The sequence below is a fragment of the Anopheles cruzii genome, chromosome 3 (assembly GCF_943734635.1).
Source record: "Anopheles cruzii chromosome 3, idAnoCruzAS_RS32_06, whole genome shotgun sequence".
NCBI classification, from domain to species: Eukaryota; Metazoa; Arthropoda; class Insecta; order Diptera; family Culicidae; genus Anopheles; species Anopheles cruzii.
The window spans coordinates 11,741,821-11,769,749 of NC_069145.1; the positions used below are offsets into that span (position 1 = coordinate 11,741,821).

Below are 27,929 nucleotides of genomic sequence, written 5' to 3' on the forward strand. Positions count from 1 at the left end.
TCGCGACCGCCGTTTGAGTGTGAAATGGTACTGATTTGGTAGATATCAACTTTAAAAACGTTATTTAGTAACCTAAAATAAAATGACCGTCCGGCAAGCGTACGCCAGCTCTCAGACCAACGGTCCAACGCGTTGGCCATTCTCCGTCGCCAGATCGCCAGAAGCGGTCTGTTTGCGGAAGACCGACTTCATCATCTGCTTGCCGATGTCTTTGGTCGAACGGCGGAAGCTGCTCCGCAGTGTGGCCCCTCCGGACGGGGCCGCCGCAATCGGGGTGTACTGCTCCAGCGACGGTTGGCGAAACACGGTCCGTGGCTGCTCGGCAATGATGGACATCTCCAGCGCAGAGTCGACGGCTGCTTCCGCTTCCGACGGCTTTCGGTCGCCTTCAGACTCCGCCGATGATGGCGCCTTCGGGTGACGGCGACGGAGACTGTGGCGGATGCTTGAAATCAATCCGTGTCCGTGAGCCCCTTCGGCTCCAGATTGTTTGGCTTCCGTTTCCTTCGCTTTCTCGTGGCCTTCCGGGGGTATCGCCACCGACTGGTGCCGTGGGATCAACCGGCGAAAACTACGACGGATTACGTCGCGCACCTTGTGCGATTTTCCGGCGCCACCTTCTCGGCCATCTGGGATGTTTGTCGGACACTTGAACTCGTCGCAGACCGGCGCTGGTTCCTTCTTGCGGTAGGCCCGCTGGAACGGGGCCGGATTGTTCAGCAGTTCCACGTCCTGCTCTTCGTCTTCGAAGTCGTCCACCTCCTCGAACTGCACGTCCGGATTCGAGACGTCGATACGGATCTCCTCCCGCACGATCGTTTCTTTGGTGATGGTGAAAGTGATTTGGTTTGCCTCCTGCCTCTCCAATGCACTGGTGGCAGCGTCAGTTTGGTCCGTTTCTTGTTCAGTCTTCTCTTCCGGAACGACCGCCGTCGTCGGAACTTGTTCCTCTTCAACGGCCTTCTTGAGCGTTTCTTTTTCTTCCGCCGGTTGTTTGTTCTCCTTGTCCTCGTCCTCCGTGTCCGGTTCCAAGTTCGTCACATCGCCCTCGTCACAGTCCGCCAGCTCACGCAGCTTCTGCGATAGGTTGCTTATGTGCTTTACGTCCATAAGACTGCGACGAACCGAACGCCGTAGATGTGCGGCTCCGCTGTACGCACCAGGTGTTGCCTCGCTCGCAAGCTCCTTCCGAACCCTCGCCTCGTTCATGCTGTTCTCAAGTTCCAGCTGGTAGCAGTCCAGCTTTTCGCCAATGTCCGACTCCTCGTTGATGACCGACAGTGAACGCCGTTTCGCCAGCGTGACCGTTGCATTCCGTCTCGGAGTGTCCCGTTCCTCCGGCACATCCGTTGCCGACTGGCGGCTCGGAATGGGACTACACACCACCATGTTCGCCAGCAGCTGGCACGGTGTCAGAGCACCCGGTGGCAGCTCGTGGAAGTTGATACGATGCTTCAACGACGGTGTGAACGGAACTGCGATCGCGTACGTAGGAAGCTCGAGTGCCGGATTCTCGATTCCCGCCAACTCCTGTGCCGGTGGTCCGGCGGTTTCCTTCGCTTCAGCCTGCCTGGCCCGCACTATCTCGAACGGATTCAACCGTTCACCGGTCTCCGGCCGATCACGGATGCTGAGGGCACTGTTCACGAAGCAACGACTCATGTCCTCGGCCTCCTTGCGTTTACACTCTTCTCCATCGCGCAGCACCTCGAACGGATTCAGTGGTTTCTTGTCGGCTGCGGCCAAATTAAGGCACGGATTCTCGAAACAACTCTCTTCCAGCCCGGCCCCGTCGTGGTGTTTCTTTTTCTTCTTCGGTGGCTTCCGGATCACCTCGAACGGGTTCGCTTCAGTGCCGACGCTGACCGACGCCGGTCGGTTGACAGCCGAGGATGCGGCCAAATCGGCAATCGATTTGACTTCCATGCACGAGTCGGAAAATATGTTGTAATTTTCCTTGTTGCATCCCCGGAACGACGGGTTCTCGAACGCGCTCCCGTCGATCTGGCGGTTCCGGATCGGTGTCGACGACGAAATGCTGAACGTTTGGTCGGCAAAGTTTAGGAACGGATTCGTTTCGGCATTCCGCTTACGCTTCTTGCCCGGTGTCTCCGTCATTGCTGCGGCAGATTCGGGTTCACAATAGTTGCCCTCCACAGCTAAAGGCATCGCAAGCCAGGTGTTTACGCAGATCGGTCGACCTTGACCAAGTGGCCGTTACGCTGAAAAACGAATGTTTGTTTTTTTACACTCGAACGCTTCACTGCACTCGATCGCTTAGCAGTACATTGGAAACACTTTGGTCTTAGGCCATTAACGATTAAGGTCCTTTTAACGCAGGACGAGATCCTTTCACGTCCATGCGGGAAAAGACGTTTATTCGAATGCTTCGATGTTGTTTTTAACCGCTCTTTTCCACACCGTCATGTTGGTAGCCCCGAGTTGGATTCACGAACGATGTGCGCGCCATCTAGCTGTGAGAAGGGAGTACTATATCTGTTGCCTTAAACGGAGAAAGTTGAATTTTTGAAACAATATGGAAAAAACTGTCGAGATCGCAAAACTTACATTGTTCAGTGTTGAAAAAAATAAATTGAATAATGCAGAAAACTAAATACTAAATAAACTTTCTAATATATGTAAACCATGGATAAGATACAACAAAACAGCGATTACACGATCATTGTTTATGTGAATTAATAATAACTTTCCCTTATTAAGCTACGAAAATATTCTTAATATATTTATTTTTTATATGTTCATGGACTCTATGCATACGGCGCAATCTACTCTACTAAGAAGCAAAGTCCTTCGGTCTATCCCTATTTGGTGCAATTTCTTTTAAGTAAAATAGGACTCACGAATAACACAATTAAAGTTGTTTAAAGCTACCCTAAAGCGAGAGAATAAGGTTATAAACTAACGCAATTTTTTACTATAAAGAATACCAACAAACTTTCCTTGCCATGTTAATGCAAAATTATATTTGCTTGTGAATTTGTTGAAACCTTCGTTCAATTGGTATTTTCAAAACAAATAATGTGAATAGCTTGGAAGAAATGAAAATGATGAAAGCACAAAATTGTAATTATGATGGTTCATTTTTTTACTCTGTGTCTACATCCTGATCGAACCGACTGATTAAGAGACTGGCCAACTGTTCACATGAGGTTCGCTCAAGGTTACGAAGCTTATCTCTGCAAATGTTGCAAGCTGTGAATTTCGGAATTGGCCAAAGTTCATCCGAAATTACTAGAAAAGTCGCAATTTCCACTGACTGACGGTAAAGAAGCATGTCGTCCAACTTTACTTTTATACCCAGAAACTAACGGCGTCAAGGGCCAACAACTGGAAACCTTCGGCGCATATTACCATGCTGATGCTGGAAACGACAATGACCTCGTAAACGCACTGTAAACAGCAGCAACTTCTCCCACTTGGCCGAGCAAATAATAACACACAAGCATTTCATAAATTATCATCTTTTTTATTGCTCCCACATTGCTTACAATTGTTGTGCTCCATTATTAGCAGATTGGCGGTCGATTGGCTTTCGAGAAAGCGTCTCCGCTTGAGTTTGTTGGTTTCTTTGTTTGTTTTGTCTACCACAACTATCACAATACTTACTGTAGGAAGGTAAAAGGCTAAATCATAGCGATTCTTAAAAGGTTTAATACAACGTATCTACATCATCCAACTCAAGCTCACTGCCGTGTGCTTCCGGTGGCTCCCAACTCTCCGTTCGTGTTGTTCCCTGGACGGGGGACAGCCCCGGTCAATAAACCGGGGTTGTTCCGGTTTCCCGGAACGATCTAATCTCAGCGGTTGACTTAAGCTCTAGTGGTTGCTTGGTTACGTCTGGGTTGTGATCACTTCTTACATCTTCTCGATGCGACTCTTCAGCTGCTCCAGCTCGCTGGCGATCTCCTTCGGCAGGTCCTTCGGCAGCTGGTTGTCGAAGTACTGCTTGATCTCTGCCACCTCCCGTAGCCAGAAATCCTTCGGGATCGAGAACAGCTCCCGCTCGTTCACCGGGCCCAGTCCCTTCAGGTTGAGGGCGCCCTCGGTCGGCAGGCGACCGATCGGTGTGTCTTGGTAGCAGTCGACGTCATCGATGCGATGCAGGATCCACTCCAGCACGCGGCTATTTTCGCCGAAGCCGGGCCACAGGAACTTGCCGTTCGCATCCTTGCGGAACCAGTTAACGTGGAAGACCTTCGGGGCCTGGCCACCGGCAGCGTTGGCGCGCTGCTCCATGCTCAGCCAGTGGTGAAGGTAGTCGCCAAAGTTGTAACCGAAGAACGGGCGCATCGCGAACGGATCGTTCATGATGGCCTTGCCTTTGTACTCGGCCGCGGCCGTACTTTCGCTGCGCATGGCCGAACCGACGAACACACCGTGCGACCACGAGTTGGCCTCGTACACCAGCGGAACGCCCTGCGGCCGACGGCCACCGAAGAGGATGGCCGAAATCGGAACACCCTCCGAGTCTTCCCACGCCGGGTCGATGATCGGGCACTGGCTGGCGGGCGCGCAGAAGCGAGAGTTCGGGTGAGCGGCCGGAGTCTTGGACTCGCCCAGCTTCCACGGGTTGCCCAGCCAGTCGGTGATCTCGACGTCACGCGACACCTCCTTCTCCATGCCCTCCCAGTACACGCCACCGTCCGAGGTAGACGCGACGTTCGTGAAGATCGTGTCCTTGTAGATCGTCTCCATGGCGTTGGGATTCGTCTCCGTCGAGGTGCCGGGCGCTACACCGAAGAACCCGTTCTCCGGATTGATGGCCCGTAGCTGGCCCTTGGAATCGAACTTCATCCAGGCGATGTCATCCCCGACGCACTCGATCTTGTAGCCGGGCAGGGTCGGGTTCATCATTGCGAGATTCGTTTTGCCGCACGCGGACGGGAACGCCGCGGCGATGTACTTCTTCACTCCGTTCGGGTCGGTGATGCCGAGGATCAGCATGTGCTCTGCGAGCCATCCTTCCCGCCGGGCGATGGTGCTGCCGATGCGCAGGGCGAAGCACTTCTTGCCGAGCAGCGAGTTACCACCGTAGCCCGAGCCGTACGATACGATCTCGTTGTTGGCGGGCTTGTGCAGGATGATGGTGCGCTCGGGATCGCACGGCCACGACGGCACCGCGATCTTTCCGTTGGCTGGTGTACCGACCGAGTGCAGACACTTGATGAAATCCTGAGGGAAGAGGAAAACGGATCATGAGTTTCGTGGTCGGGTTAGCCGTGAGCAACCAGTGACTTACCGAGTTGTCGGACAGTTTGTCCAGCACCTCCGAGCCCATGCGGGTCATAATGCGCATCGAGCTGACGACGTACGCCGAGTCCGTCACTTCGATGCCGATCTTGGACAGCGGCGACGAGATTGGGCCCATCGAGAACGGCACCACGAACATGGTGCGGCCCTTCATGCAACCCGGGAAGCGGCTCATTACCGCGCGATCGTAGTCCACCGGAGCGATCCAGTTGCCGAGCGTTCCGTTGACACCTTCCGCCGGAGTCGGGATGGCCTGCTCCTGGCGTTCGGTGCAGATGAACGTCTTCGACTCGACGCGGGCCACATCGGCCGGGTTGGTTTGCGCCAGCCAGCAGTTGTCGTACTTGGGCAGCGGCTTGATCGTACCCTGGCTGTGCAGCGTCTTGAGCAGCGTGTTGGATTCGCTCTCACTACCATCCACGATGTGGATACGTTCCGGCTGGCACATGGCGGCCGACTCCTCCACGAATCGGCGCACCTTGTCGGACAGCTGGGTCACTTCACCATTGACAACCGGGAACCCACGGAGATGGTTGTACAGGTTCTTCGGAAGAGTCTTCAGCTTCGGGCTGCATCCCAGAGTGGTCGGGAGCCTAAGCAGAGCGAATAGTTTGACCATTGCGGAAGCGGATCACGAACGGGCAGGAAGATAAAGCAACGTTAGACTATGTATGTTCGGCACGGTACTCGGGTGATGTTTCCAGCAGAACACTGCACTGGCACTCTCTATTTTCATTTGAGACAAGATCGTTGCGGATCGACTAGAGCAAGGCTAGAAGACTGATTGGCTCTAGGCTTTAGAAAAGGGGCTCGATTGTGGCACGATTGTTTTACAGTAACTGACTGAGAGTGCGCCTCTGTACGCCTCTTTTATACAACCTGCCCTTGTTATTGCCAAGCTGTACAGTTATCAGTATTGCCCAGCCTCTGAAAGCAACGTCTCACTCTGACGCATGCTGAGGATGCCGATGGTATTTTCACACGGCCAAGCTAAACCCTCGGCTGGGTCTCAGCACGCTGCACTGTCAAAGTGCAAAGGTTGCCCAAGGGCCCATCGTCAGCCAGGCCAGCCCTCGACCAGCCCGGAGCGATAAGATCGATTGCGACCTAGTAGCCTTATCGGTACACACCCCGTGTGACGTAGGCTTTCACAAGTTCCCGGGCACCCTGTTTCCGACTCGGTCGGAACGGTGCGTCACCAAGCCCAAAACCCAAAACCAGGTTGGCAAAGCCCGATTACGAGCCCTACCGAAAATGGCCACGTGAGGGCCAGTGCAGTGTACGGAGTGCGCTTTGGCGAGATACTTACGGCGTGTATTGTTCGATGACTTGAGGCATTTTGGGGTGGTTTGGTTTTGCTTCGGAAACTCAGTTAAAGGTGTAAACGTTAAAGGCACAACGGAGTTGGCTTTTTTCACTTCACTTCTTACACTGACTTTAGGTTGCAGGGTGGCTAAGTAGGCTCTTGCTTTGAGAAGCGCGAGTTTGGTGCCTTTTTTTTATTTTGGAAGTTTGACTCAAAGTCTTGAAGCTTGAAGGACACGAAAACTAGCTTGTTTTCATCTTCCGAATTGGATTGGTTCTGGTGAACTGATGCTGTTACCTTCGGAACCGGGCCTTCTTATATTCGCACTCGATGGTCTGGGTAGGGGTGGCGCGCCGAGCAAGCTCGGGGCCGGCGGGGCGCGCGCCGGCCGACAGATAGGGCAGGCGGCAGGTCAGCGAGACGACACGATCGGGATGCCGTGGATGAGAGCGAGACACATACGGGCGAAAATAGAAACCCCCTGGACCCGTTGCCGATAGCCCGTTACGCCGATAAGGTTGCCACTTGTGCCACACTCATTAGAGTAAGCGAGAGGTTTAATGGCGGCGGTGTGTTGTGTTTGTATCTCGCTCGCTCACCGACCGAGCATGGAGCCGATCGCAACACACCCCAACGCCATATCTCGCGGCCCCAACACACGCACGCGTGGCGTTGTTATGATGAGTGACGTCACGTTGGGGTCGTGCCGCGACAGTAACCCGCGAATTGGTTGGTCTTGAACCTGCTTCTTCGGCTTCGGCTCCAGCCACGGGTTATCACGCAAGAGCACTCGCTGAACACGCTGTTTCCATCTGACCACACCGATGACAACCCGAAACAAGAAAGCGTGACCTCGCGAAGTAAACATCGTCGATCTACAACATGGTCTACAAATTTCGAGTCACATCCACAGGGCTCTCGAAAGGGCTCCGTGTGGCCGATCAAGCAGGAAGCGTTCATGTAGGGCAATGTGTGCGCCCAGCGTTTGTTGTTTTTCTATCCCGCTCTGGACGAGTCTCGTTCGCGCCGCCCAAATCGGCTAGACTTGGTTCTAACCGGTTCCATCCACATCGAAACGGAGGGAGTGTAAACTCCCACCGCCGGCCGATGTGACGCAATGTGTCCTGGCGGCCTGGCGGCGGGTTTTTGTTTACTCGCAAGGAGCAGGACTCAGGGACAGTAGTTGCCGGTGATGTTATGCAAAAAGGTTTGGCCCCTGCCAGGGCCAGTCCTTGAACTGTTACATTTTGATGCGGGATTTACAGATTCCTATCTTTCGTCTGGGGCCGCAGTAGTTTTGTTATTGGCAAGAACGACCGGATCGTGCTCGGATTAACGGCAAAACAGATGCCCCCGCCCGATTGCCTGCTTTGTTTTGGGCTCTGGGAGCTTTGAATTTGGATTTCATTTAAATTGAAATTGTTTCACTCAAATTGAAGGTTATTCTGGTGCGAGAGTTCTAGATTCTAATTTGAGCGAGTAATTCTTACATGACAATTATAGTTTTAACTAAACTAAAAGCATCCAACACCTTTGCACCACCAACAACGTTTTGCATTAAACCAAAAGACTCCGTGCTGGAGAACTATGCATTTGATCTATGAGGAATTGAAACTAAGACTTAGTTGTCCCGAATTTCGCGTTCATGTTTATTAAAGTGTAATTAAGTGATTAAATTCATGGGTAATTACAGTATTTGTGACTTAAATAGACAGGCAACAAACTAACGTCGCGATACTGTAAGCTGTTACTGCAAGCATAAGAGACTGACAATCAAAAGTAATGGGACATTGAAAAAGGTAAAGAACACAAATTTTAGGTAAAAGAAAGCATGGAAACTCACCTTTGCGAAGGAATATTTCAAAAAAGGCGTATCAGACAAAAGACAAGAAGGGTAATAATGGTAGGACCTTTTCTTGCACGACCTTTCGTTCGTTTAGTCTGCGTACCTGGTCCAAACCAACATTCCTATTCCCAACAAAACTTTACCCTGGCCCAGTGCGCTTCTCCAGTACTTTTCCACTTGAAATCTTCCACAGGAAGCCCGGCTTCGGGTTTCTAGGGCATCAGCTCGAGAATGCGCGGGCAACAACTGATTTTGCCCTCCGATGATAGGTCGGGTTGGAAGATGGACGGTCCTCAATACGGGGCCCATCATTTACCGCCATAGAACCAGAACCCGACAGCTCCGGCAGTGAGAGATGTGCGGAAAAGGGTAGCCAATAGACCGGCGGTGAACGAGCGAAAGGGATGAAGACACCGGGCTGACATGGAAAATTCCATCCACAATCTTCTTAGGCCCAGTATTCAAAGAGAAAGAGGTCTACCAGTTCGTAACGAGTGTTCAAATTTTGGGTCGCTCGAATTGAGCATATCTGGCCACGAGGAATAGGGGTGGCAAGGTCACCATTGGCGGTGACCTTTCCTCGTCTAATCCGAAGACTTCTATTTTGATTGCTTCATTTCGCCACTAAGTAAGGGTGTCTTACGAAGCAACATTTTTCGGTATTATGGCAACCACGCGGAACCTTCCTTGCCCGAATCGAGTTCTTTTGACCAAGACGTGTAATATCGAATTATTCGAATTTTATTTTAAATGTCACAAACAAACTGTTACCCTTTTCAAGGGTGGAATCAAGCGCACAAGCCATCTTTTCCGTGATTCACAGTAGTTGCCGTTTGCCAATTAGACCCCCATATGCTAGAGCCACCCATAGCAACATCGGGCGAGGTGGCGAGACCAAAACAAAACCATCCTCCCGTGCTCCAGCGACTGTGGCCGGCTAATCGACGAGTCAAGCTCTCGCCGTGGCCCCAAGACTCGACCGGCTGATATCAGCCGCGAGCAACACGCTTATCAACTGGGCCGATAGAGCTCGCATCGATTGACCTAGCCAGTGGACTGGGTCTGCGGAACGAGCGTGCCATTCCACACGGCTGTAGGCGCGGGTTGGTCGCTGCCCTCAAAACACGGCAACCATTTCCTCCTATAGAGTCAGAGGTTCAGAATCAAAACAAACCGAACCGAAGACCGTTCGGGGCGGGAAGACGCACCAGCGGATACTCCGATTAGCAGGGGCCCCAGGCAGGGGCGAGCCCACTTCAAGTCCGACGGCCGGTTCGAAGTCGATGATAACACGTCCGTCCGTCTTCGGCGGCCTCAGCTTATCGGCGCACCGCAGGTCATCATCACTTTCGGCGACGGCTCGAAAGTAGGAAAACGCGCCATGAACTCGGCTGACGGACCCCAGCAATGGGCTGGTGAAAGGAAAGGTGGAACGTAAAAAAACCCCCAAACGATGACATGGTCGGCGGTTAGCAACAGCGCGGCCAAAACTTCAATTTTAGGACGCCAGTCACGCGCCGGCCCGTGTGCGAGCGACCGAGGGAAGCGCAAATTAGTCCGGATGGGACCAAAACAAAAGTGACATTGGCCAAAGTGGTGGAACAGGTTGGGCCGGTTTTCGGTTGCTGCATGATCGAGCGGCGAGTCAATGTTGACGACGCTTGGATGCTGGGAAAAGATGTTTCTCGTAGGGCTAAAGTCTCCAAGTCACGCCACCCGAGCGATCGAGATGGTCCAATTTTGGGGAGACGACCGAAGAAGCCGGCCGTTGACTCATCGACACTAACAAACCTGTTGATATTTTTATGCCGAGCTCTGCCCACCCTGTTGACTGCTGACTGGGTTTGTTTTGAGTTTCCTGTGTCGCCATTATCATTTCGAGGCAATTAAAAAAAGTCTGTCGAAGAGTGGCATAAACAAAGTTCCCTGTTCCAGAGCTACTTTGTTGTGATCGAGAGCAGTTGAGCAAATGTTTAGGGTTCAGTCCGGCGTGGACCCATCAATGCCAACTTTTCCACAAGTCAGCGTCTCGCGAGGAGCCGGCGCGACCAGAGACTACACTGACTGCACAGCTCTAGAAACCGATCCCAGGGTTTAGTATTTTTAACTCGCGAACGCCACCACAAACCGGCGCTTTGTCAAAGTGTTCGCCTTGACTGCTTTCACTCAGCGATCGCTGGGTTCCTGTTACGATCGGCTCAGGTCGAGTGTGATGCAAGTTTGCGGGCCCAATTACATCAGGCCAGACCGGCCCTCGGGACCGTGTTACGCTTGGTCTTGGTGCACTTTTACTCTAGCAGTCAAGTAGTTTCCAAAGACCAAGAACGGTAGACGGCTACGGGCCACGGAAAACCAGAACACGGACTCGTTAGCCATGTCACCGTGAGCGTTCCAGATTCTGGTGGTGCCGGTTTGCCGAGCACGAAACAGTCAATTGAATCCAGTTCTAACCAGCTCTGGAGCTGTGGTTCATGTGTCAGAGGCGACACAGACTTTGAACCCTTTAACAACTCCCTTCGCAGCAATCTACCCCATATATGGCTTGCTGACTGATCGCTTCTCAAGGTCCCAACTCGACCGTTCATAGTTTGGTGGCCCGGATCTAGGATCGGGCCTGTGTACGGTCTAGAGTCAATATGTTTACCAACGCTTCGACTGGTCCTGCCTATTGGCCTATTGTTATTGTGTGGGCAGGAACTGTAACCTTATCGCAGCGCCAAAGAGCATAGTATCAACTGACAGCCTGCTCTGGACGTGCCCCTGGTTGGAAGTTGCTCTGCGTGAGATGCAACTTCAACGGTTTCAACCCGCGACTTGGCTCCCAACACAAGCGCACCCCATTCGAGGGACGAAGCATAGTGGGGCCATCGGTTGATAACGGTGGGGTCGGATGAAACGAAAACAACCGCCGCAGCTCACTGTTGCCAGGCGCGCTAAATTAATAATCGCGCCCAGCAGTAAACCGGTGCAGGATCCGGAGGGACCGGACGCGCGAGAGGCACGCACACGGCGCCCCAGCATAACACGAGTATGTGTTGGCCTCGCGAAACAGCTGATACGCTGCTCCGTGAGTGTGTGTGTGTTGGCCGGGGATTTCTAGCGAACTGGTCGCTTGGAGGCTCGCCTCAACAGCGCACGGCACGCGATTGGTCGAATCGAGTCCCGCGCGTCAGGGTCGACCGTTTACGGTTTGGCTGACGCAAGCCACCGCCAGCGTTCGTCAGCTTCTTCGACGAACTGACGAAAATACGCGCGATACGCGGTTTGTTTTTGTTTTGATGCGCAGCACGGAGACGATGACTTGGGCGCGACGGTGTATTAAGTTTTACTTTCTACAGGATAGATCGCTGTGACGATCGCAAGATCCTCGCGATAGACCTAGGTTCTATGAAGACTACGAAGCTGTTGATGTCACTCTCTCTCTCTATCTTTATTTTTCGCGGCATTGCGTAGTTTGCCGGGCTTGCGTACGTAGCGTGCGAATGGATTGCGTATGTTTACGGGTGTGGCACACGTGTTTTGAAAAAAGCATGTGCCAAACAATAGTTGTTATTGGGAATATTTCACCACTGGCAGATCATGTGATGTTCTGGAGTCCATTCGGTCGTACGGTTTGACACCCGTTGATGCTCGTTTCAACGCGGTCTTTAACAGCATACTCCCAGGGTGAGAAAAGGGAAGAGAGAAAGTAGTTCAGCTCATGCGCGGCAATATCAACAGGTGTCTAAGAATAGAAGAATAGACTCTAAGCATTTCCGTATTTACTCAACTAATCTCTTAGAATGCATCTGAAACGCTCTGACATACGGTGGCTGTTTGCCGCAATTGTCAAATGGTTTCCTTCAACATGACTCAAATGGAGCAAAGAGGTAATGCCCATTCACAGGCTAGATTCTTGCACATCCCGTCGAAAGTCGATGTTTGTTACACATTTTGTTTTGCTGAAAAGCATGGGAACGCTTCAACCGAGCCCTTGTTTTCGTAACGAAAGGGCCGAGCGCCGATCTGGGCAATGGCACAGGTCAAACGGTTTGTTTTGTCACGGCCTTAGAAGACCGCCTGGTTAATTCAGATCGATGGACGATGGAATGGACTGCAACAGTCGTTATCGGCTGCAGTTTGTTTGTGATCCGCAAGCCCCGCACTGGCCAGAGGTGCAGTTATTTTCCCACAACAACAGCTACAACACTCGAGCGACGATGCGCTGCTTTTTTTTTACTTCTACACTGCACTTGATCCCGGAATTTACTCACCAATAACAAGCGCGGCCAGGATGTTTGCTTTGTCGAGAGGCCATTAGGGGCCTCCTTTACAACCCGTAGTATTGCGCGGGGTTATTTAAAACAGGAATGCGATCGGACACACGGCATCGGATAATGGAAAAATAGATTTAAAGCTCGCTGGATTAATCACTCCACTGTTGGGTCCACTTGTGGGGCCGATTTAGTGGTCTACAAAAGTCCTTACTAGCAGGACGGTGAGCAATCGTACATCGTAGTGGCCAGCGATTTAGGGCTCAAGGTACTTCAGCAGCCAGCCAACAGCCGCATTGCTGATCGGGGCCTCGGCGGGTCCTTAGAAAATTCCGTTCCAATGGCGTGTGCATTCATTGATGAGTGTTTTCGTGTTTACCATTTCCTGCATCGCGAATCTAGCGACACGCTCGATTGTTTTCGGTGCACGTAACAAAAACATGTTGTGATCGGACTAACATAAACAAGAACACATTATCGCTCAGGTCAGATGATGCTGCTAATGTGTAAGTGCAAGTGCCAGCCAACAAAGAGCTGTACTTTCTGCAGGAACACCACATGGCCAGATGGAGTTTTTTGCGTTCTAGCTAGTCGCATCGTTTTGAAGCGCATTTATGCAATAACGAGTTTCGCGTGCTATTTTTAATTGGCACTATCTGCGCCTCTTGAGATGAGATTTTCGCGATAATCGTAGATTGCAAAATCTTTGGACTCTTGCTCTCTCTCTCTCTCTGTGCCTGCAATCAGATTAACGCCATATTACATTGTAACTAATCGCTGGTCAAGCCCCTTGTCGTGGAGGCTCACCACGGCTCTGCTTCTGCGTTCCGTGCCACGCGCTGTCCCGCAAATCCTCTCGACTCGAGAGGGGCGGCCCACGGCCACACGTCAACAGCGGTGTAGTTGGGCCGGAACCGAAAAACCATAAACAAGTGCAGCCTACTGATGGCGTCACGGAAACGGCCCGTTGGCCCGTGTGAGGGCACAACCTTTCGTCATAAAGCGCCCAGACGTTTAATCGCAGCACAGTGACATCCCAGACGGTGACGCCGGAGGCAGAGTTGAGCAAAAACAGGACCAAGCTAGCATAATCTGGTCGATGATGAGCACGTCCGGGATCCGTATTTTGGGGAAAAACGCCCGTCAACTATTTTGCCTTGAAGGAGGCCAACGTTGCTCGATCGAGGGCGTCATTATCTTTGCGCTGCTGCTGCTGCTCGTGGCTCGTGTTTACAGTGTCTGCCGGTCAAGGATTCCGACCGAACTACGCATAAACCAAAGTTCAAACTCCAAAACCGCGAGACTGCCCGCCTTTTTGGCCAATCCGGCCCGTTCTGAACGTTCCGTCGAATGGATTCGTTTACGAGCCTGTAATAGGGAGGGTGATAAAATTTGAACAATGTCCCGAGCTATTGGTTCCTTTTTGGGTGTGTTTTGACGCTATCGGTTCGGCACCAGTTCAATTGCTTGCTGCAGGGCCATTTTCTTCTGTTTCACGCCAAACACCGGGCTCCATATCAGTCCCGTGTCAAGTCTGTTTGCGTCACTCGCTGCATTTGGTATCGTTGGGAAATCTACAAACCGTCGGCTGCCGATGAGACGATAGCGCGCTTCCGGGGGGTGTGTTACCGGCAGATCGAGATACGGTCGCGTATCACACCACCCAACATGACCAGCACCTATTTGGTCAATATTTTGTCTTCCGTGGTGAAATATTCTTTGCCTGGTTTAGGGTGGTTTTGGGTTTAATTACAAAATTCCAAATTATTTTTCATAAACTACGCAAAATTCTTTATTGAAATAGTAGAGAATTTTTTATTTGACCGTTCCGTGGAAACTTTTATTAATTCCCTCGCTGGCGCTTTCACGAACCCACACGAGACCCGTTTCGACCGGATGTGATTTAATTGATTGGTTTCATTCAGCCTCTATCGGGCGGGATTTCAACCAGGAAACGAGTTCCTCCGGGTGCTTCCGGGGTCACGGTTTTGCCGTTTCAATCATCCGGAAATAGACTCCGATTTTTTTTGCTGGCAACAGTTAGCAGGAAACGTAGAGCCAAAAACAACACATGCAACTCTTTCGGACTGTTAAATGAATCGTTCGCAATGTGAGCAGCAAATGAAACTAAAAAATAAAGGACGATGATTAAAAATTCTACCCACAAAATCCCGTAGCCGCCGATCGATGGCGGTATAGCATCGGATCTGTTGGAAAACTAAAATGCTTTTTGTTTTCCGCTGCATCCATAACTCAAGGAAAGGCGGACAACAATTTGCTGGCAACGAGCGAATGCTGCTGCATCATTGAGCTCTGCTCGTTAGTTTGCTTCTCCGACGAGGAGTTTGTTTTTTTCGCGAGAAATCATTAAACTCGTAATAACGGCTGTGGCCACAGCTGGGTCACCGGGAAAACGAGCGGCAGATGAAGCATAGTTGCAAACAAATGATTTGAAGTGTGTCATCTCTGTGGGTCGCTTATTAGAGTCTCGCTTTTCTTAGCGGTCGTTCTCGGAAGAGCGGATTATTTCGGAAAGCGTGCAACTAATCATTAGAGAGCATGCCATTAATCGATTGATGGATGGCAAATGATAATGCACTTGACCCACATCAGACGGAGCCGTACGTTAGTGTGCAGAGGCCTATAAAACACTTACCAGAGGGTATTTGATCGCTTAAGTATGGTTCTGTGTCGCTGTAATTGGGCCCTTCTGGTGTGACTCGGTCAAACAATCGACCCAGCTCGGGCAGCGCTTGTCGGGGATAGGTTGGTTTATTTATAAATATGCAGTTAATATTTATAAGATAGTCGCTATCGTCGCTAGCGCTAGAATGCAATTAGCGGAAATGGAACATCTTTTCACTCAGCGAAATTTATTTCGCCATCCGTATCTAGCGCCGCTCTGTTTAGGGTTCCTCATTCATTCTCCGCTCGCCCGTGGCAGCCGCGCTGTCAAGTGTGATTCATGAAGAGCGATGCTTCCTTCTACTTGCCCAAAAACTTTGCACACAGTCTCCGAACCGATTTCCATCGGTTCATCAGGCGCGCCGCTGCTCAAAGTGCATTCTCCGAGGCTTTAAGTTGAAGGACTCGACCATTTATCTCACTCCGTTGCAGGCTCGGCCCGGATTTCGGGAGCCCAAAAGCATCTGTAGAGGATTTTCTTAGGAACAACTTTTCAAGCACTCTTAGAGGCGGTAAGTTTTTTATTCTGCGAAATGCAAACATTCACTAGAGTAAGCTGGGAAGATTGGGAAGTGGAGCTTTTTAAAGAATCGGCAAATCTGGACGCTGCAGATGAAGACGCTTAAATTGCATCGAAAAGTAGAGACTCAGACATAAAGACGGCGGCCAAAAGGTATGTCCGATCATCGTTGGGATTTTTTCAGAACTTGGCTTGCCGATGAACCGATACCTCTGTTAACGGATTGACGCCTATTTTATTGAGTGCCACAAGCAAAGCCTCGGAGCTTCGGGCAAGTTACGTGTACAAAGCAGAAGTTTGCCAAAAAAATAAAGAGTTCGCCTCCGAAGCCGAAGGCTGTGGTTTCCTCTTCCGCTCGAATCAGAGAGAAACCGCCAGAAAGGTGTTGAAAAGAAGATAAAGTTTGCGCATCCAAGAAACTCAGCTGGATCGGCGCCAAAGTGCAGCCGGGCACACGGGGTTTCCCATTTCTTTAAATTCACTCGGAGCTGTTCACACCATCTTTCCCTGACGAACGTCCTCTTGGGAACTAAAGAAGCTGTTGCGGTTCGGTCGTCCCAGGGAAACCCACACACACAATGAAGGATAGCCAGTTAAACGAAGTTCAGTCACACGTGTCACTGCCATGATTTTCGTGGTCGGTTTTAGCAGGCCAAGGGCGCCAATCTAATGGTTTGGTTTTTGGACTGGCCGAACACAATGGCAATTCGGGTTTCGTTTAAAAATCCTGTACCGAAATAACGGTGAGTTGGGGCTGAGCAAAACCGTATGCTTTTGGTTGGTGAGATCATTCCCATTGTAAATCGAGTATCTCAATGTAGGCTGCGTAATTTATCTGGGAGGATTTGTCGCGCACCCTTGGGAATATGCATATTAAACGGCATCATTTGACAGCATTACCATTGCAGGTCGCGGCCATGCACACAACCCCCGTGTTCCAAGCTGGGAAATCGCGCACCTTCATCGTGCACTACACATCACCGAAAGCCGAAGTTGCATCACCGAAGAAGGATGCCAGTGGCTGGCCCCGGTGGGAATACCGACACGTGCTGTGTTTCGGTGCGCAGCAGCCAGACGTCCAGCATGAGACCGACCGACGAGCCAGCGCCCCGCTAGAGTGTCCTGGTGATTATTTATGGACACGAACTGACGGCGCCCTGCAACAAGAAACAAATTTGGTACAGTATATCCGGCTAGTCAAGACGTATTGTCTTAGGTATTATTTTTTGGCAAGTTTTTTACGCGCTTCGTGAGTTTACGTTACATAAATCGAGTACTAAAACTCGCCGGCTCAGGGCTTAGCTTACTCTACGGGAGGTACAATTTGTCTCACTTTTACTCCTTCTGAGCCTTGAGCCTTGATGTACCATTGTATACCTTGGTATACGACCAACAGCTTAGAGGAAGACGAAATAAATATTTTACAGTTTATTTTGCGATGTAGATTAGCTCTGATCCTACGGCCATGTCTTGTCCTTTTAGTAGCATTAGTTTATTAGTAGCTCAACCATTTTTAGCGAATATTAAACGAATTTTTGCATAACTAATTCGTCCGCTGGCGCTTTGATATCCTCGATAAAGCCGGACTGATGAGTAATCAATCACTTTCGTTTGCTCAAAGAAGACCGCACGTGTCAATTAGATGCAGCCTGGGCAGCGGAAACCCCCAAAAAGGAACATTCCACATTATGACCCTACCCAAAATATAAAAAAATACAGATTTGCGAGATGAAAGATTGATTGCTCCCCAAAACGGGTACCTTTACAGGTTATCTACCCGTGCCGGGTTGGAGTGGACAACGGAAAGATTGATTTCACTTTTAGGCTCAGGTTAGATTGACACTTTAGGTGACCCGTCCCGTCCATCCGTTACGGTGCATCGATGATTGTTTTGAAAATTAAAATTAATTTCGATTCAGTCACTGGGCAAAGTGATTAGACATCTTATTGGCTAATGGTAATAATTTAGCCTATTAGGATGCTTTTGTTTCATAATTTATCGTATTTTTCCTTACTCTATCCAATTTTACATTTCATATTTGAATGTTATATGTCCTCTTCTACTCTAGTACGAAACAGCCTGCAATAACTGCTCATGTGCCCATATCACGAACCAAAATGCAGATGCAAACAAATTCGTGTGTTGAGGCTAGCTTGAGTAAACTACCCCGAAAGCCTAATGGTCTGCAACAATTTTCTGTGGCCCAAAGTGAGGAAAAACTCTCTACACAACATGTGAAATGGTAGATAGTACTACAGGAGCACTGCATTGGTGCATCTACAACGGTGCAAACGAACGATAGTCTCGTGTTTGTCGCGCTTTCAAACGTGCCCCAAGCAATATCCCAAACCGGGGCTTTATTTTGTTGCTGAATTAGGTTGGAGCGCTGCCAGAAACTCGGCCCGACCAAAACAAAAAAGGAGCAACAACCGAAACATAAACAAACAACAAGAACTCTAGACGGGAGCGCAGAATTTTTACGGAAAACACACGCCCCGGGCGAATATGAAGTTTTCGTCGTCCTCGTTGTTTGTAGATTCCCATTTTTTGTTTTGTTCTGAGAACCAATTTCATAACGCAATTTAAGCATTCAGTGGAAGCGTGTCCATTTTACGGATCCGCCGGCAGACCTGGAATTGAAACGAAAGTGGCAAAATAAATAAGATTAAACCGATTTCGATCATCAACGCCCGTTCCGTGCGAATGTGATATCGCTCGCTTGCAGCCGGCACTGCGCTCGCCCCGTAGTCTTCCTGATGGCAATGACAGTAACGTAGTTGTCGGGAACTATGAAAATTAGATTTTCTGCTTAAAGTTGTACCGCAGCTGGCAGAATGTTTTAAGCATATTTTAAGAAGCCCAAAAAGGCAAAAGTTTGCAGCACCGGAACCGTTTTTCCGCGGAGCCGGAGAGAAAGTTTTTCTGCAGGACACTTAGGAAGAGTTGGACTGCACCAAATTGGGACGCCTCGATTGGGTGAGAACAGAGTGTCGGCTAAGCGTTGCCAAATTTGTCTAATTGCGGTGTCAAACAACTTTTTCTATCTGACAAGCGGCAACGGTGTGGGATTCAATTGGAACTGGCCGTCTGCCGGAGATTCACAGCACAGGAGCAGCATACATTGATTGCCATGGCAAAATGTGATGGCAATAAGCTTTACAGTCAACAGCTAAACAGCGCAACAACTTTCGATTGGTTGGTACGTGCCTGCGAAACGATGCTGAATAAAGTTTATTATCCACCCTCTAACGTGATATGGCATGAAACCCGGAAGGGCCTTACCGTCAACTTTGCCCGGCTTGATATAATACCCTGACTCCGGTTCTGCATATCATCTGGAAAAGGGGATAGCATTTCGAACTCTGTCCTCATTACCAACAAGGACAAAAATAAAATAATTCATCGTTTCGGTTACCCAGTTCAAGCAGATAGCCTCTCGTAAGCGTAGGTGATAATTAATTTTCGTTTGGTATAAAAATGAGGTTCATAGCACGACGCAATAACACAATGTGTGGCATTTTTTCAGCCCGCCACAAACATTCGTTAAATTATGCTCGGTAAATTCGCGCATAACACAATTACTGCAGGTAGCAACTGTATAGTAAAAACCTCAACGTTCACGTTCGTGTGACTTCCTGTTTGATATCTCGTGGCGCTGGGCAAAGCACGAACGGGACCCGAAGTCGTGGTCGGATGTTGTCGTTTGAATTTCGACACTTCCAACGGCCATCAAGATGGCGGGAAAATTTGAAAAAAACCACGAACCGGTTCGGGTCTTCGCTAAACTCACCATACGGGCGCCCGAGTGGTGAGTCGGCGCAAGGTGTGTGGTGTAATGGGTTCAGGTTTCAAGATTTCGCACGGTTGCTGACCGTTCGTGATGGAACTGTTCGTTCAGTTCTGTGCCAAATTCGATACTGTCGAGTAGTAGCCTTGCCACAAAACTGGAATTCGCTTACCGCACCAGGGAGCGCCAGGAGCTGATCCGATCAAGAGGGCGGATGTGCTGCAATTCACACACCCAGCCCCAGCAGTGAGTGAGGGACGAGTGACAAGTGACGTGACTCCAGTGTGAATGGCCGCTCCGAGGCAGGATCGTGTAGGATGAAATTGGGTGCCGTGGGGTGAGCTGTGAAGCAGCCGCAGTTCGGGGAACGTGTCAGCCTTAATAACGTGGGAATATGGAATATTCAAATATTTGACACAAAAGCATGGGCGCTACTCGAGTGACGGTGAAAATTAGACGGGTATCCTCGTGGAAAGCGTAGGTGACGAGATCGTGACCGAAGGTAATTGTGTTCCAAAGTGAGTATCCGCCGTTCTAGTATCCTTCGGTTCTATTTTTGGTCGATTGGAGCAAAGCAAGCACCGCTAATTGAAGAATTGAGGATGAGCACAAGAATCGGAAAGGCGCATCGTTTAGCTGGAGTTTAACGCTGGAGTTTATTATCAATTCGGGCTCCAAACTTCGAGAAGACCTTCACGATCACCAGCTCGGCGAAAGATCTCGCCCTGGTCGTTCGTCGAGAGGATTAACCGACAGTGATGAGGCCTTCGGCAGTTGGAAAATGAAACCGGAAGTGCCGCCGGGAGTGCAACATATGATAGTAGCAGCACGAGCTCAGCACGATCGCTCTCGATAAATAACGATTGCTGATGAAGATGATTTTCCAAACTTGGCCTCCCAACGTTCGTTTTATGTGACTTGTGGTCGTGTCGTTCTTGTGTGTGTGAGGAATGCTGTGGTTGTATTTATTGTTTTCCGCCCTTTAAAAATAGCTCCCAGCGGGTTCGAGTGTGTGGCACTGGTTGCTCTCATAAATTAAATTAGCGGCAATTATTGGCGCACCAGTCGCGGTCCGATCCGTCAGGTTTCATCGATTGCGGTTTGGGGCCAAGTGACGGACGGTCCCGGGCACCCGGACCCATTAAAAGGAATCACTTTTCCCGACCACAGTTGCCGAGCGCGGGATGTATTCGGTGTGGCCAACAAAAATGACGGACGCGTGCAGAAACACGAATAAAACGTGATTAGTAGCGGAACGGTTGTGAGAAGTTGCGCTCCATTTATGGTCAAGTGGATGCTCGGCGGTAGCTCGTATCTACTGTGTGTCCCATAAAACGGTCGTAACGATCGCAAAGCATGTCAACGTCGGGAAGGATGTGAGAAAATGTGCCGCAAAGCTGTGACACTACAAGGTGGATTATCCAAAAAAATGTACCAAAGTGTCTAGAAGCCAACCCATCCTGTCGTACGCCACATTCCGGACATTAGCGTGTGCTGAACTTGGCGGTTACATAACGGTGTCGTTTGTGTCGAAGTGTCCTGACGCAATCCCCACCCCAGGCCGAGGGAAAATGGCCAACACACTAGTTGGCAAACGTCGTCGAACGTGCAGTGCTCAGGTTCCCTCGTGGCACTACCAGTAGCTACAGTTTAACGCCCCGCCCGGCAAGTTGTTCCCTGGTGCATTATCCTTGCGATGCGATGCATCGCTGTGTTGTGTGGACCCACCCGGTGGTGACGATTGGGTCATCAAATCCATCCGTCGGATGCCTTTGCTGACATTCTAACGAGTTCGTGTTGTGCATGCGCCACGTTTCGATCGCCGATCCGCTGCAGTACACACATTTGTGTAACCGGATAAGGTGGACGTACAGATTCCTCCAGGGAAGTGGCCGGCAGGGCGAAGGACGACAATAAATTGGATTAGTGGGGCCACCATGCACCCGGGCGGCCCGCTGTGTTTGTGATTGATTATTAACGACGAGTGAATTGTGTTTGTGAGCGGTGCAAAGCGGTTTTCAGCCAAGAAGTTGATCGCCGGAAGGCGTCGCAGTTCCTTTTCCAAACGATAATCTATGCTTAGTCTACTTCTCCTGCAAAGAACTCGTAATACCGAGAAGGGTTTTGCATGCTTTCAGACAACACCAATACCACTTGAAATGTTGTTGACTGGCAAGTAATATTGCGACGATTGTGTCGCGCTTGTAGTCGTCACAGGCGAAGTCCAATGGCCACGCAACAACTGCCAATAGTGGTCGATATGATACGGTACTCAGAACGCGACCAAAATCGATATCTAATTGACCACAGTAACGATAGTCGAGTTACGGATGGTCCGCTAAGTATGTTCAACAGTTAAACAGCTGCTGGCAATTGCATTTTTTATTGTGGCTTTCCGTTGCTACGGAAGCATTTTCCAGGGGCCGATCATGGGTGTTCGTGTATTTTTATTCCATGTTTGATTAACTTAACTAACCCGGTTTCGATGCGTTTGATTGATGTAAACTTCGCATGAATCTCCAACCCAACAAAGTAAACACAAACAAAGCGCATTAAAGGCCGTTATTTTAAGGCCTTCCTTATAAAAACGATCCGCTGCGGATTAGTATCGAGTGGGAAAATATTTGCTTGATATTTGTTTGTCTAGCAAACCCCGTTATGCTGGTGGACCAGGTTCGGTAGAGTGTCTGGTTTTGCTGGTTCCAAACCCAACCAGCGATGTTCCACTTCGTTGTCAGATGCTGGGCCGATCGCATAAGCGCGATGTGTGATGCTGTGGCCATAAATCATTAGTACCGCTCTGTTCTACCGAGTGCGAAACTATCCAGATCTGACCGTCGGATCGCTGCGCCTTTGAACGAGAACAGTCAGTCGTCGGGACTACGGTCCACGCGGTTTGATGGTTTCCTTGGAACTCGCTCAAGATCGGAGCAAGCGCAAAAGGAGCAGGATGTTTCGGGTTAGCCTTTGTTCACCAGTAGCCAGTAGCCTCGTGGGCGAATTACACGGAGAACACGAAACAAAAGTCGTTGATTGCGGTTACCGGAAGCGGGTTACAATGTTTCCGGGTCCCCGGGACACGATCCCGTACCAAATGACCGTTTTGGGTGACAATTAAGCCGAGCTGGTCGACCGTTTCAATGCAATTACTTTAATCGCATTAATCACTTCGAAACATCCATTTCAATTAGTGAATTTTCTCTGTCCGTTGCCGCTACTTTTTTGCGGTCCAGTACCTTCTGGTTCAGCCGTGCCACTTCGAGATGTTAAAAAACACTTAAACTGCCGCCACAAGATGCCAGCACTTCGCTTGAATAGAAATGTACAGCTCGAACTAAAGTACCTTCTTCCTGAATTGACAAATTGAATGATTCTGTGACTTGCAAATGATGGTTACACTACTATCCGACGTAACAATTCATAATTGAGTCATTAGTCGCAAATAACCTACACATTGACTTTCGGCAAGTGACTTTCGACAGGCATCGGATGTGCATCGGATACGCCAACGGAAACCGTTTCATGTGCCGCTCGGCTCGTGGGTCGGTGTTAGTTGTGATCTGACGGCTGCCAACGATATTGATACAGACCGTCGTCGTCGGCGGCGGCCAATGGAGCGTGCGGTGGCCACGTAATTGCAGTGCAGTGATAGTGTTTACTCAGCCACTGCCAATCGAATCGATATTGCATTTCTTGCACCGCCACGACATTCAAATCCACCGTGCCGTGCATGGGCGAAGAAAGTCATCGCAGCAATTCGAACCAGAAGCACCATGGTTTTATTTTCGAGACGTTCAGATTTCAGACGTTCCCGTTGCCCGAGTCGAGCGCCGGTGGAATCGTTTTTCGCGCCAATCCACAGAGCAGAGCGAAGGAACCGCTTCGGAAGGGCTGCTCGGACGGTGAGGGCAGCTTCTGAACGGAATTGTTTCACGTTTCCGTCCAATAACCCGCCATCCCGAAACCACTAACTAGCGTCGGGTGGCCACACACGCACCCGCCTTCCCGACCCATCACGAACCCGGGTTCGGCGGGGTGTTCCTCTTCGTTCTGCGGTTGATTATATTATAATATTTCCGTCCGCCCGGCTCGTTCGCCAACAAACCGAACGGGACGTACATCATGATACATGCAGCGCACACATGCTTCTCAGAGTTCGCTTCCTCCACTTGGCCGGGGGGATGCTGAACGAGGGTGGCAGAAAATCTCACCATCCTTCAGCGCCATCGCCCTGGGCCGCTTCCGTTTTCCGAGCTCCGGAATCGGAAAACGTAATAAAATCAATATCGTAATGATTAGGGAACACCCGGGTTGCGTTGTGTTGGATATCACCAGCTCACGGGTCTGCTTCCAATTTACATACTCTTACCGCCAACCCGCCCCCAGCCAGGCAGCTCGTGAGCTTGAGGGCACAAATTAAGGAAGTCAGTCAACATGTGAACCTTCGATTCGAGGGTCGTTTTGCTGTATCTTTGATTTGAGAGGTAAACTCGGATGGGAACATGGTTGGCCGCTGATTTTCTTCTGCCAGGAGGATTCCGATCCCGTAGAGGGAAACATTTGCAAACGATGAGTCGATCGGAGGTGATGATTGGTGTTGGTGAAGCGTTATCAAAAGATGATTTCTTCATTTAGTCACTTAATGACCGTGAATAGGGTATTAGGTTGACGGGGGCTCAGGAATGTGACATCTTTGGGTTATCCAGCATGTGGGATTTAAATGGTTTGATGCAATTTAATGATCGTGACACAATATGAGGTCTAACTCTAAAGGTCGATTGGATGGGTATTCATACGTCCTTCATTGATTATATGAAAGTTATTTTGAAAAGCTATATATTTAGATGTTTGGATCGGAGTTCACTAACTATAATTCCCGTTATGTTTCACATACAGTTTTCTGGCCTATACTCTTGAGACCATTTCATTAGATTAACATTTATTTTGGTTCGTTTCGTCACGTTTACCAAACTGTGAACCATGAATATGCATTAAATTTTATCGTTATTAAAAAACTTTTAACGCTCGGACCGCGCTCAGAGTGTGCGAATGATGCAGCTTTTTTCCCGGTAAATTGAGATCAACGTTGAGTTTATCTTTTCACCACCGAAAGACACACAACCAACCAACGCATGGAGTACAAAAAGTAATAGTTTCTATTGGATAAGTGAAACTTTCCCGGCCGTAGCCCGTTGCCGTTGCTTCGTGCTCTGGTAAACGTGCTTCGGGCCGAAAAGGGAATGAAACTGCACGTCGGTTGTTCGTTGTTTCGCTTTGAGCTGAGAATATTTGGGAAAGTTCTTTCTTTACCAAACACCTCTAATTGCTCGGCCGTTGATGGTTTGGTTTTCGACTTGGCAACAGTGCGCCGTACCGCCGAGGCGTAGATAGTATCGGAACGGCCGAACCGCCCAGCTCCAACACCCAGCTCCTTTTGTGCGAAACAATAGAACAGACACCTTTAAGGACTGGCACTACTGTAGAAAATCAGAGAGTACATTAAACGACCGCATCAACTGTTCAGCGCAGTGTATATTCCGCTATAAAGTAGGCTGCGCTTCAAGTTTTCGTTCTTTTCTCAGCTTTTTTGTAATGTCAGCATCATTTAGCTATGCTGGTGGGTCAAGTAAAAAAACTCCTTCTGAATGCGGTCATTCTTGGTAACAAACTTAAACTTAGGCATAATTTACATCTCAAGCGCGGGCCACTCACTACGACTACGAAAATTTTGTTCCGTGATTTGGTGCGATTTCGCTTGGTGCAATAACAAATATTAAAATAAATATTGAATCACGCGCCAAACACCTTCGACGACCGAAAAAGAAGTGCTTCGTTTTACGTTTCAATTGATTCAAATCATCCATCAATCATTATTTATCGTAAGCTTCCAATGGTCCGTTCCGCACGCAGCACGTTTTCCGAATAAAGTTTATGAATCTTTAATTATCCCATTCACACCGCCGTCGGTGTGTGGGCCAGCCCGGGATCGGTCTCGCACCTCTTAACCTAAAATCCATTACCGTAAACAAGCTCGTTGGCTCATTAAATCGAACGGAACCGGGCTAGAGTGCGACGGGCAATTTGCCGCCGGTTGTATTGGCTAACAACCCTGCCTCATTATCGGTAGATTTTCCGTTCGACTGGGTCGGTGAAATTCGAGGACCGCTCGAAGCACCAAGATTCACCGTGCCGTGCACGGTGAACCCCAAGACCACAGACGGTGTCTGTGGCTGCTGGCGTACATTACACGCGCGTAGCTCGCTATCCTCCAGGATCCGGTCCCCGTCCGGGGGCTGATAGGCCAACAGGACGCAATGATGTATCGCACTTTCGGCCGTGTTCGTATCTAACGTACGCGAGTGTCACGTATGCGGCTTCCGGTTGCGTAGATGGTTTATGTTTTTGTTCCGCAGCATCACTCACGGTCACGATCGCGGTGCGTGCGCTACGGGCTACGTGCCGAAATGATTGTGCATTTGATCATATTTTTCTATGTCACCGGGAGTGTGTCACCGGAACCACACCGTACAGGACGCGCTAGTTGTTTCGGTTCGCATTCATTCTGATGGATGATGCCCACGGCCCCCGGATGTCCCGATTCTCGGTGCGCAATTACTTTCCTCCAGCGATAGCGGCCTGTTCATCGGTGTGCCTGTGTGCTGCTGTAGGTAACACGTTGTGGGAGGTTATTTTTCAAACATTTTGACACAATTTATTTCATTTTGATGCTTTAAACAAGCAACACCTCACCGATTTACGGCCACCGAAAGGTTCTGCTCAGTTACTGGCTTAGGGTAGTCTGCTGTGAAAAGGTTGGGATGGCGTAACGAACGGATTGGGTTAAATTTTGGTAGACGATCCCTGCCGGTCGGGTCAGCTGAGATTATGTTTCGTGTCCGCTTCCACGGGTAGCGGACCTACGAACGCCAAATTTTCACTGAAGAGTGAATTTTCTCCCTTCAAAAATCCTGATTGGCTTTGAGGCCAATATTTACATTCAATTTAGCAATTTCTCACGATTAATAAAGGTGAGATGTTTGTTTTAGTTTCATCGGAACGGGAGCGAGAAACAATTTATTAATCGCTCCAGGAAAAACTGGAACACTTATTCTTTCTCCGTGGCCCCTCTAGCCTGGTGCCAGGAAAACGCTTCTCAATAATTGCATTGAAAACGCACACAATGATGTGGAAAGAAAGCACATTTGTCCCCGGAAGAAAGTTGCTCCTTTGGCACGGTTCTTTCGACTTGTCGTCGCACGGTGTTCTCACCCATGTTGTAATGAGACTGTTTGATTTCATCAAACTTTTAACAATTAGTATCGTGAAACAATAATCTACTCGTGTTAGTTTCTATCGTCGCGTTCGCCTTATGGGACCTGATGGTATTAAAACGAAAGCCTGTAGGTCCCAAAGTCCGATAGCGTCGTGATGGAAGTTAATTAAAAAACTTTTTCCTGCTCGATGTCCTGTGTCCCCCGAGTAGTGTGACGATAGTTCGACTAGTTGGATGGGAAATTGCCACTCTTAGGTTGATGAAATATTCAACAACCACCCCACCAATGCTGATCGCAACGCCTGCCGGAAGTGCGTGTGTGTGTGTGTGCTTACGTGTCCCACAAGAAGCTTCAGAGACGGTTGCCGGTTTGGTGCGGTCACATACGGCAGACGGTATATCAAGTTAAATTAAAATTCACTTCCACAAAGGATCGTAAGGATCGATTGATTAGTAATGTGACCTCGGTGGCGCTGGTGCGGCGTGTGCGTGGAAAAATAATAGGTTCAATGTCGCTCGGGAAAAGAGGCAGCGTCAGGTCTCGTGAGGCGACTCGTGGGCTATCGATCGGTTAATGATGGAAATCGAATGCCAAGACCAAAATGCAATGAGGAACCGCGGTCCTTAACGTGTGCCCTTCAGCGGGCTGCGATTAACAGAAATCGAATACGATACGCTAACACCAAGGTGCTCTGAATTGAGCGACCTTGCCCGGCCGTGTTCTGAAAGTCAAATCAAAGTCACCAAGCCGGGATATGTAAGAAGTTTCCGGTTTTTCCCAACTCCGGCACGGATCGCAAATGGCATACGGCGACGTCCGCTACGCCTCTACAGAATGTTTCATTTTGCTGCCCTCTATAATTAGGTTAACTAACGACAGTGGGGATCGAGTTTTGGGTTGCCTCACTTTAGTTCACGGACGAATTTCCTTCATCCATCGCTAGGGACGTTGCACTTTGGGTGGCTTATTTTTGTCTTTTAATCAAT

General features: G+C 49.6%; 2 protein-coding genes across 2 annotated transcripts; both read right to left on the reverse strand.

The window, feature by feature from the left end:
• Positions 1–111: 111 nt before the first annotated feature.
• LOC128274144 (uncharacterized) lies at positions 112–2,169 on the reverse strand. Its single transcript, XM_053012250.1, has one exon. The coding sequence runs from the start codon at positions 2,167–2,169 to the stop codon at positions 112–114; it is 2,058 nt and encodes a 685-aa protein (XP_052868210.1).
• Positions 2,170–3,652: 1,483 nt separating this feature from the next.
• Positions 3,653–6,852, reverse strand: LOC128272700 (phosphoenolpyruvate carboxykinase [GTP]). Its single transcript, XM_053010563.1, has 3 exons — positions 6,581–6,852; positions 5,261–5,864; positions 3,653–5,193 (listed from the first exon to the last, which is right to left on the reverse strand). Exons 1-3 carry the CDS (start codon positions 6,607–6,609, stop codon positions 3,877–3,879), a joined length of 1,950 nt encoding a protein of 649 aa, XP_052866523.1. The 5' UTR covers positions 6,610–6,852; the 3' UTR covers positions 3,653–3,876.
• Positions 6,853–27,929: the final 21,077 nt, after the last annotated feature.

What these genes read in the sequence shown, in the direction of transcription:
- LOC128274144 (XM_053012250.1), bottom strand. Translation starts at nt 2,169, where the DNA reads ATGCCTTTAGCTGTGGAGGGCAACTATTGTGAACCCGAATCTGCCGCA.
- LOC128272700 (XM_053010563.1), bottom strand. Translation starts at nt 6,609, where the DNA reads ATGCCTCAAGTCATCGAACAATACACGCC. An exon ending in GTCATCGAACAATACACGCC is followed by an intron (nt 5,865 to 6,580) that starts GTAAGTATCTCG and finishes CGCTCTGCTTAG; the next exon opens with GCTCCCGACCACTCTGGGAT. An exon ending in ACAAACTGTCCGACAACTCG is followed by an intron (nt 5,194 to 5,260) that starts GTAAGTCACTGG and finishes CTCTTCCCTCAG; the next exon opens with GATTTCATCAAGTGTCTGCA.